Raw genomic sequence first — 10,857 nt, 5'->3', positions numbered from 1 at the left:
ATGTCCACATGTCAAGCCTTCTCACAGTCACCTCGTCTTAGAATTCAAGCATGTCGAAGAGGTGCGATACTGACTCAGATGATCAACGTATCAAGATTTGTGTTGACATGTGCCTAGTGCATGATGGCAGGAAATGCAAGTTGCTAGAATACCATTTTGGGTTTGTTGCCTATCTCTTTCTTCATAGGCTGATAAGGAGGATTACACAAAAGAGGAGCTCAAAGGAAGGACTGATAAATCAAAATAGTCCTTTATTTCAAGTGCTCAGTCTCTGCAGAAGAAGAGGTCCCGGAGGAACTTCTCAGCACAAATTTTGATGTGGTAGAGTTTAAGGCCTCCACCATCATTGATGAAGGAATGTCATCCATCCATGGGGAGTGATTGACGTCCAATTTTGTCATCCCTGGGGGCTATCGTCCTTCCTAATTTATGGGAAGTATTACCTCCTTCTCTCCCACATTCAAAAACTCTACAATTTTAGGGAGGATTACTGTCTTGCTATAATAGCAGATGGTTGTGAAGATGCGTCCAGTGTTCTCAATCTAGAGAATGAGCATAAGGATGAATTTCTCGCATTGGACACATAAGTGAGAGAAAACTTCTTAGAGGCCCACAGAAGAAATGTCCTTGTGCTTTAAAAAAGCCAAGGAGAATGAAGCTTCTCTTCCTTCAAAGGAAGAATTTCAAGCCCTTCAGCAGGATATGGCCATTTCTGAGTTTGGTAAAGGAACCTGTTCCCGAACTTGACCAAGAAAATGAAGAGGGCTCCATCAACCTTTGGGATGCAGCGAAGTTGGATGAGGATGAGAACTAGAAGGTAAATTATTGCTTGTCTGTTGCCTGAATTAATTATTTCTTTAGTTTGTCTGGTTTAATTATTATTGCTTTAGTTTGTTTGAATTATTTCTTACTTTAGTTTGTTCCCTCCTGGTTCTTTGTTAATGTAGATAGAGCTTGATGATGCCGATGGATTTCTTAGACGAGGTGGTGCTGGTCGTGCAACAACAGCTGGGCAAGATGCCGCTCTTGCACACTACATCTCTTCTATCGACAAAAATATATTTATTATATATCATAGCAAGTACTCCAGGGATCCAGAGATTCCACTCCTTAGACTGAAATCCCTATCTAGGTATATAGGGTATGCATTTATACCTTATAATATACATAAAGTCATGCTTATAAAGAAGTATGCTGCCATCCATATCTTTGGATACGGCCCTGGTTTTTGGCCTTCTCGAGCAGGTTATTTTCTATGTTATTCAAGCTATGTCCTAGGTGCAGAAGTGGAGGATGTAAAGTCACTCAAGGGCTATAGACATAAGAGGTTTTTGCATTATAGACAGAAAATGCATACCAAAGAGGGGGAGCAAGAAGAGAAGAGACTCAAGAGCAATTAGCTCTTTTCGTGTAAATATTTTCACCGTGTAAATCTTCAATATAATGGAATGGTGCAATTATTTTTTATTTTCAAGTCAAAAAGCTTTACAACTTTCTTCTAAACGTTTACGTACTAAGTCAAAAATGTTTACAACTTTATTCCAAATACTTTCAATTTCAAAGTGCTGTTTCTACTTCCAAATTCTTCCTATGCGTGTTCGTGAAGATCTCCATGCTGCATGACGTGTTGGTCCTATGTGCCAGCTTTCCACTTTAGTGATCTTCTCTGTTTGGAATTATTTCATGCTGCCCTTGCTAGATTACTCATACGTGCCCTTTCCATGGACAATTTTTGCCCAAAAGTGTATTTGTAAAACCAGTTAAACATCTCTTTGAGGTAATTTGTACGAGTCTTCCCTCCTCCATATGCCGGGTGTTTTTAAAATATACTCCTCTAGCTTGATAGCTAGATTTCTCCATTCCTTATGTGCTCCACATGTCCATAGAACCATACTCATTCATGAAGTATGCACCATGACCATAAAGAATGTGCTGCAAAAAAATTAAGAGAGACAGTAGTTATTCATACTCGTTTCTTAATATCCAGTGTAGGAAGGAGCCAATGTGTTTACCATGTAGTGCGTAATGTTGGTTTCCATGTATCAACCATGGACTTTGTAAAATTAGAAAGCTTGTCTTGAAATTTTTGTCGCTCCTTTGTGGTTGTCTTGCTTTTGGTCAAAAGTTTCACCATCTTATTGAAGTCTGACCAAACCTTCTCATGTAGAATTACAAGGCTTGAATTGGTACAGTCAAATGTTGTACATTTGCATAAATCCTTCGACAAGTTCCAAGGCTTGGTTGAGTCCCTAGCATTTTTTGGCTTCTCCAAAAAACGTCTTGCTTTATTTCCACTCGTAGACACTTGTTATGCAACCTCATGATTCATGCCAGAGGTCTTTTTGTTAACAGTAATCTACACATAATCTATGTGACACTTAAAAAAACGGTCAAACACACGCATGAATGCATGCAGTGTATAGAAGTGGACATTCTTCAATTCAAATGGAGTTATAGGATTCCATTCTGGGTCTCTCAAATGCCTGTTTGGCATAGCTAGCATGTTGGCAGACAAGACACCTCCAACCCAGTTGCTCAACATCGTCCATGGGGTCATGCTCAATATCTTGACTCTCAAGCATCCTCTTCTTTCCCAACTTTTGTTTGTTTTCCCTCACCATTCTGATGCACCACGGACAACGATTTGGGGTGTTGGCACCTTCTGGACACCCAAGCAAGCACTTTATTGTCTTTAGGTCACCCCCCAAATGCCAATCTACTGTATAAGTGCCCTTGCTCTCTACCTCAAGTTTTTCTCCCTGAATCTGTGCTTTGATGACCGTGGTAATCTAGGGTATCCTATCAACCCCCATCCAAGTGAGAACTTCATGTGTCTCTTTTGGTACTTTAAATGCCCCAAGCCACCATATCTCTTTCCCAGATTCGACACTATATGAGGGAAAGTCTAGCTTGCAAAGCCTCTCCCTACTATCAAGAGTTTGGTTAATCTCAATATTCCCCTCAAATGTGTCTTCACTGAGAAAAGACGATAACTCTAAACTTTTTGCATATGCCATAGCCTCATTCATGAGTGTGATACTCATTCGCTCTATCCTCTTTCCTTTCACAATGTGACACTCATCCATTTTCAACACAAAGCTAACTTTGTCACCTTACATGATGACAAATAAAATTAAATAAGCTTTGATTTGTAAGAGATAAAAGTTACTTACAATTATTAGGTAATCCATAGAATAAGATCATAACTTTCTGAAGACGTTGTAGATCAACAAATATATTGTTGAACTCGTTGTAATAAGGAACCACAATATTACCATTGTTGCCTCGCTTTTTCCCGAAGTTCTAATGGGGTTAGCACATCATTGACGCAGTGGTACTCTCCAATCTTACGTTGCACATCTTCATTGCATGTCCTCTTTGCTAATCTTAATCTTCTTGGGGCAGGAAAAATATTTCGTGTGATGCCTTGTTGCGAAGTGTATCTTGCAGTAATTGATGGAGAGCCTCGTATCCTTTTGTGCTTATGCCCACTTCATTGCATGTATTCTGAACTTCCTCAATGCCTAAAACGTTAGTTATATCTTTCATTATCTCATTTGTAAGTATATATCGTACCTTCTTATAGAGTGGATCTCGAACTATGGAAAGAATGTCATGTTTTCTCACGCAGCTACGTAACATATCTCCAATATCTTGAGGACCATTATCACCACACGCATCTTTAAGAAAGGTCTTGTAATGAACTAACAAAGATTACTTATAGCAGCAAATATTATATAGTGAGTTAATGAAAAAAATCAAACAATAGATACACTCTAATAAGAAGAATAACTTATAACCAAAAAGATGAATAGAAAACAAACCTTGCTGCATGAATTCTTTGCTTGAGAGCACCAACACCAATTGCAAGTGTCTAAATGTTTTTCATTGTCCTCTTTCGCTCTCTGGCTCCATGGGTGTGCTCTTCATACGCGAGATTGTATCCTCTAACTTCAAGATGTGGTCCTCTTTCTCTTTGCCCTCTCTCTGTAGCTGTAAAATATTATTCTGTGCAATGTCGAGAGCTTGTTGCACACTACTCAAAGTGACTTGCAAGCTATGAATTTGTGAGTTTAGAAATTTAACCTTCTATGCATCACATATACTTAAGCATTTGCAATATCCAAGAAGCCCATTCCCACCCTCTCCAACAAAATTTATGAATGAGGGTAGGTCTGTGAAAGGTGGAGAGAAATTTGAAGAAGGATCATTAGGATAAATACCCATCAACCCAAAGATCCACATTACAATGACCCTATTGTCTTCTTTCTTGCTTCTCCTGTGTGCGTTTAGACGTTCTTTTCTAATAGGTGCATATTCATTCAAGATGCGAATATGCAAGTCTACCTTCCTCACTCGTGATAAATTTGAGGTGTTTGTTATTTCTGTGAGTGCCATAATAGAAACAATGGAAGATGGTAGATAGCTTGGATCCCAAAGAGAAGCTTGAAAGAGAGAGAGAGAGAGAGAGAGAGAGAGAGAGAGAGAGAGAGAGAGTCTTTTAGTTGTTGAGTCGAACAAAGAGGAGATGTGATAGTAATCAATTAAGAAAACGGTTTTTAGGTGGGTTTGCTATAAAATATAAATTTTAAATTGCTAGCTTATCCAAAAATTTAAATTTAAATTAAACTTTTTATTTTTATGCATTTAAAAGTGAAAAAATAAAAAAACGTAAGTTTTCCTTGTCTTTTAATGACTGTTGATTTAGAATTTGTGGGAAATTCAAAAACGTAATGAAAGTGTATTAAAACGAGATTGTCTTTTAATGACTGTTGATATGAAATTTAGAGGGAACTTCAAAAATGCAATGAAAGTGCCCTGGACCTTTGGGAATAGGTAGGGCCATTAAAAGACCAAAAGGTTTACCATGATAGAGTTTAATTCTTTGACAAAAAATACATTCAGACACAAATTTTGCAATGTCATGTTTCATGTTAGGGCAAAAGAATTATTCTTTAAATGCAGCTAATGTGGATTGAATTCCTCTATGTCCTATATATGCAGGAGCATGCATCTCAGTTATTGCTAGTTCTCTAAATGGTGCAGTGATGCAAAGTATCTTTTGAAAGAATAAAAATCCATTTGCATAAGAATAATCTTTTAGTTACAAAGAATTGTTAGCATGTATGGCATTCCATTCTGGTAAAAAATCAGGATCATTAGTATATGAGTCAATCATTGCATCAAAAGATTGCACTTGAATAGCATACACATTATTCAAATAAACATGTTTAAGTTCATTAAATAAATTAGAACTGCAAACATAACTTTGGTTATCATTAAGAGGTCTGCGACTAAGAGCATCTGCACTACATTACCACGGCTTGGTTGATATTGGATCATAGGGTAAAACTTTTGGATAAAAGAAGCCCATTGGATATGGCAATGCGATTCTGATATTAAAGATTGGCCAACAACTGCTTATAGCGTGTTGATCTGTCTTTATTAGTACCTTAGATCCCATGAGATAATGCTTCCATATTTTTACGGCATGGACAACAACCACCCAAAAGTTTCTTCTCATCGGTACTATACTTGGCTTCATTGGGTTTGAGCTTGCGGCTCTCATAATCTATGGGATGGTCATCTTGCATGAGGACTGTGCCTATGCTAGATCCGCTAGCATATGTGACACCTAAAAAGAAAGGACGGTCAAAGTCAGGTAGTTGTAGGACATGTGCATGGGTCAATAAGTACTTCAAAGTTTCGAAGGATTTCCGCGCCCACTGTCACCCCATGGAAAAATTAGCTTCTTGTGAAGTAGGATAGTCAATGGGAGAGCAATGAGCGAGAAATGTTTTACGAACTTGTAGTAAAAACCTGCTAGACCTAGAAAAGATCTAACTTCATGGGTGTTTTTAGGAGTAGGCCGGTCTTGAATAGTTTGGACTTTCTTAGGATCTACTTGAATACCATCGGCGCGGCGGCTGATACTATATGGCCTAGATATTCCATCTCAATTTGAAAGAAAGAACATTTGTCAGGGTTAGCATATAATTGATTTTTCCTTAACAAATCAAAGACAATGCTTAAGTGATCCTTGTGTTCTTCTTTAGAGTGACTGTAAACAAGAATATCATCAAAGAAAATAATAACAAATTTTTGGTAATCTATAAAAATTTTGTTCATCATGTGTGTAAATGTGGTAGGAGCACTAGTGAGACCAAAGGGCATGACAACGAACTCATAATGTGCTGATTGTGTACAAAAAGCAGTCTTGAAGATATCAACAGGATCCATACGAATTTGATGATAACCAGACTTTAAGTCAATTTTACTAAATACACTTGCACCTTTCAATTTATCTAATAGTTCATCAATTCTAGGGATTGGGTAGCGGTTCTTAACAGTCACTTTATTTAGTGCTCTATAGTCTATGTACATCCTAAAAGTTTTATTCTTTTTGTACACAAGCAAGATAGGTGCACCAAACGGGGAACTACTAGGGCGAATGAGACCTTTGTTAAGCAATTCAACTACTTGACGTTGAACTTGTTGGTGGTGCAAAGGGCTATTTCTATATCGTGCTTTGTGAGGCAGTTGAATGCCTGGAAGAAGTTCTAACTTATGGTCTAAGTTACCACGAGAAGGAGATAGATGGGGAGGATAGTCACCCGCAAAACAATCATTAAATGAAGAAATAAATTTTTGTTGTTGTGGTGAAAGAGAAGATTGTTTTGTTTCCACTTAATTAACATAAATCGTGTATGCTTTCTCATGTTTCCTCAATGCACGACGTGCTTGTGTGTGAGAGATGAGTGGAAACAAATCAAGAGAAGGATGACTAGATAAAGAGAGAGTTTGATTATTGTTGAAATTGAAAGACATCGTGTGTGTATGATAATCAATTTGTGGAATATGTTGGTGTCTAAATGGCATACCAAGAATAACATCTAGGTGCAATAAGAAAATTTTATTTTTCCCTATAAGGACCAATAGAAATTTCGAGACCTTTTATTTCACGTGTGCCATTGTACTACCTAGTTCCTTCAAAAGAAGATTTAACTTTATAAGCAGAAGGAGAAGTTTCAAGTTGGAGTTTCCTAACAAGTCTTTCTCAGAGATGGATTCATGTGAACTACCATCATCGTATAAAGCACATACTTTAGAACCATTTATATGACCTTTCATTCGCATGTATCAATGGAGGCATACCTGGATACTCAAGAGGCTATGTACCGGGAGATCACAGAAGAGGATGATGTAGGGTTGCAAAGATCAGCAGGCACTTTGTATCATCGTTACTTGTGGTGGTGAAGTATAAGAATCATTCTATTGAGGAATCACAGTGGATTCCTGAGCATCTTCAGTCCAATTTGGAGCAAAGTCGATATCATCAATAGCGCTATCCTCTTCAATATCTAGTGGAGTTTTGCCGATGAAGGATTATCCTTTGGAAGCTTAGCAGGGCATTGAGATTGTTTATGGCTTGGTTTATGGCACTTATAACAAAAGATGGGATATTTGTGATGTGAATCAGCACGTGGTACGTGCACACTATTATGGCTAAGCTGGGGCTTTGAATTTACGTCATTCAGTTTGGAATTAGCCACATTAGATACATTTTTATTTGGAAAAATGGTTGCACGAGTGTTGTTAAAAGTGTCAGTGCGTGGAGTAAAAAATGGTTTACGAAAGTTATAATTTTTTGTTACCCAAGATGATTGTTGATTTTGAGTTGCCGCTTGTGATTGGCAAACTTGAGTAGCCTTTTGAGAAGATCGAACCATCTGGGCAATAGATTGAAACTCTTTCTCCGCGTCGTGAGTGAAAGAAATTGCTTCATAGAGTGAAGAGGGCTTCAAAGTATTGATTTTTGCTTGTATACCACGTTGAACACCATCTTCATATTTGCGTTGAAGTGAATCTTAAGGCACGTCTTCGAGCATACGAAGGAGTAAGAGGCATTGCCAAAAACGCTCAGTAGATTGACTCACGTTTTCACCTTCAATCCATGAGAAATTTGACCATGCGCACGTACGACGTACGTGAAGATGAAACTGAGGTGATAAGAATGATTCTTGGTAAATGAACACCTTGAAAGGTGTTTGTTAATCTCTTGAGTTTTTTCTAGATGGTAGAGTATATAACTCTAGATTTAGACTAAATGGAAACATTATAGATAGAATGTCATGAAATATATTAAATTATATCAAGTATCTTCCTCCTATTACTTTCACATCAACGGATCTCAATTCAAAAGAAAACTCAATTTAATTTGAACTTAATATTCAAATGGATCCTAGAAACATAAAGAAACTCATGGTGGTAAATGAACACCTTGAAAGGTGTGTGTTAATCTCTTGAGTTTTTTCTAGATGGTAGAGTATATAACTCTAGATTTAGACTAAATGGAAACATTATAGATAGAATGTCATGAAATATATTAAATTATATCAAGTATCTTCCTCCTATTACTTTGGTATTTGAGACTTAACTTAATATATCTTCTTTGTATTTTTGCCAGTGTGAATTTGGGCTTAATATTCAAATGGTTTTTGGAAAGAATAAGAAAGCCATGCTGAATTCTAAATAGACCTTGAAGGTTGATTGTTAATCTCTTGACTTGTTTCTAGATGGCACACCAAATTACTTTAAATTTAGACTAAATGGAAACATTATAGGTAGAAGGTCAAAAAGCACGTTAAATTGTATTAGGTCTACTTTGGCATTTGAGGCTTCACTTAACTCCATATATGTAGATTTAATTCTTGAGAAATCATACTCTACTAAACAATGCACGAAAATTAAAGAAAGCCATGGGCAGTGGAATTTTCGAAGCACGAAAAAGATGTGCTGCTGCTGCTATGCGTGTGATAGTTCGTCATCTTCTTCACTTCATATTTGACCCGGAACCATGGGTCCCTAATCTCGTCTAATATAAGTGTAAAACACTTATATTAGAAACACTTCATCTACTTGAAGCCTAGCACAGTAATTAGAAAAACCATGTCTGCTGAAGGGAGCGGTGCTAGTGTGAAGGTGCTTAGCACCTGGGTAAGCATGTTTGGCATGAGAGTGATCATTGCCCTCAAGGAGAAAGGCGTGGAGTACGAGTATCAGGAGGAGGATCTAAGCAACAAGAGCAAGCTGCTGCTGGACTCCAACCCTGTGCACAAGAAGATACCCGTGCTGATCCACAACGGCAAGCCCATACGCGAGTCTCTCATCATAGTGCAGTACATTGATGAGGCCTGGCCAGCTGTGGACGGGAAGGCAGCTAGTTTGCTCCTCCCCAAGGACCCTTACCAACGAGCCCTTGCCCGCTTCTGGGCCGACTATATTGACAAGAAGGTAAGTAAGAAGCTCACAGACAACAACCCACACACAAAGCTATAGCTTCTGCAAACTTTGATGCAAAATTTTTTTTTTTCTTGCTGCAGATTTATGATGCTGGCAAGCGCATCGTAAAGAGCCCCGAGGAGGACGCCAGGGAGCAGGGAAAGAAGGAGCTCGCTGATTGCTTCGTGACCCTGGACGGCGCCCACCTTCAGCTGTCTGGTGGGGCGGCCCCTTACTTCGGTGGGAACAGCATCGGCCTTGTGGACATCGCCCTTGCCCCTTTCATACCCTGGTTCGACGCCTTACAGACCTTGGGTGGCTTCCAGCTGCCGGACCAAACCCAGTGCCCCCACCTGCATGCATGGATAAAAACCATCTTAGAGTACCCTAGTGTGAAAGACGCCATGACTCTGGCACCCTCTCACAAAATTCTGGAAGAAGTCAGCCACCGGATCAGAAACAGAGTCATCGGAGCTTAGAGTTAGTAGGCAGAGCTTTCAATAAAGTAACGAGAGGTTCTTCTCCTATCAGGAGCAGTGTTCGAAAAAAACCCGGGTATAGTGTAATTTGCACCTTCAGATTTTTAAAATTACCTTCAAATTTGAAACTTAAGGGTATAAAAACCTGCAGATTTTGAGGGGTTGTAGAAAAAAACCTTCAAAATTTGAAAATTTTCTTTATAAATAATTTCACAAGTCGTCATTCACGGTGTGGACACCTTTCTCTCTCTCTTTTTTGCCCTCCCCCCTCTCTCTCTCCCACGCTCTTTGTCCACCCCTGCAGCGGCTCTCACCCATATCTGACAAGGTTGACCTCTCTCTCTCTCTCTCTCTCTCTCTCTCTCTTCCTCCCTCCCCCTCTCTCTCTCCCCCCCACTCTTCCACCGCCCGCACTTTGCCAAGTCCCCGGCTGCTTGGCCAAACCCCTGGGGCTAGCCGATAGCCTGCCCAACCCTTCTATGGGCTGGTGGGCAAAGCCTAGGGCCTTTGTTGGCCCCTTGGGGTGGCCACCTCTTCTTGCGAGCACAATACAACACATGCATCGTTGCTAACAATGCCTTTAGTTTTGACTTGTTCAGTGGCATCATCTCCAATATCGTATGTCTAGTTAGGCATGTGCTCCTCATCATAATCGTCGCTTTCTATGCGCTTTAGAATTCTTTTGTTGTAGTACATGTACACCAATTTCTCAGCCCTACTTGCATTCCACCTTAGTTTAGCATTGTGATTAGTGTAGGATTAGTTTATGATTAGGTAAATATCTTGTTATTAGGAAGTTGTTTAGGAGAGTTTGACCTATGACTCTCAACATGGTATCAGAGCTAGTGTGAGGCTCTCTAGCTCTTAGGAAATGATTAGATTTCATTAGCAAGTGTTTTAGCTTTAGATTAGGTTTATCTTCTCTTTTCCTCTCTTTCCTCTGCCTTCTCCTCCCCCGCCTCCTTCCTCGCTTCCTCCCCCGCCATCTCTCCCCCGCCATCTCTCCCCCCCGCCTCCTTCCTCGCTCCCTCCCCCGCCATCTCTCCCCCCCGCCTTCCCTTCCGCTTCGTGGCTCTTCCCCCCGCCTTCTCCCTCG

At 39.5% G+C, this 10,857-nt stretch overlaps 1 protein-coding gene across 1 annotated transcript; it reads left to right on the top strand.

Moving 5' to 3' along the window:
• Nucleotides 1-8,897: 8,897 nt before the first annotated feature.
• Nucleotides 8,898-9,889, top strand: LOC147633087 (putative glutathione S-transferase parC). The gene is made up of 2 exons (XM_086806095.1): nt 8,898-9,294; nt 9,384-9,889. The coding sequence occupies exons 1-2, from the start codon at nt 8,950-8,952 to the stop codon at nt 9,759-9,761; spliced, it is 723 nt and encodes a 240-aa protein (XP_086662221.1). The 5' UTR covers nt 8,898-8,949; the 3' UTR covers nt 9,762-9,889.
• The last annotated feature ends 968 nt before the right edge of the window (nt 9,890-10,857 follow it).

The sequence above is a fragment of the Cibotium barometz genome, chromosome 12, assembly GCF_041138505.1.
Source record: "Cibotium barometz isolate CiBa-2024 chromosome 12, ASM4113850v1, whole genome shotgun sequence".
Classification (NCBI taxonomy): domain Eukaryota; kingdom Viridiplantae; phylum Streptophyta; class Polypodiopsida; order Cyatheales; family Cibotiaceae; genus Cibotium; species Cibotium barometz.
The sequence above is the reverse complement of the archived record's forward strand: the minus strand, read 5'-3'. Positions and strand labels throughout refer to the sequence as shown.

Excerpts from the sequence above, each read along its gene's own strand:
- LOC147633087 (XM_086806095.1), top strand. The coding sequence starts at position 8,950 with ATGTCTGCTGAAGGGAGCGGTGCTAGTGTGAAGGTGCTTAGCACCTGG. Across the intron at positions 9,295-9,383 it reads CCGACTATATTGACAAGAAG|ATTTATGATGCTGGCAAGCG; the intron begins GTAAGTAAGAAG and ends TTCTTGCTGCAG.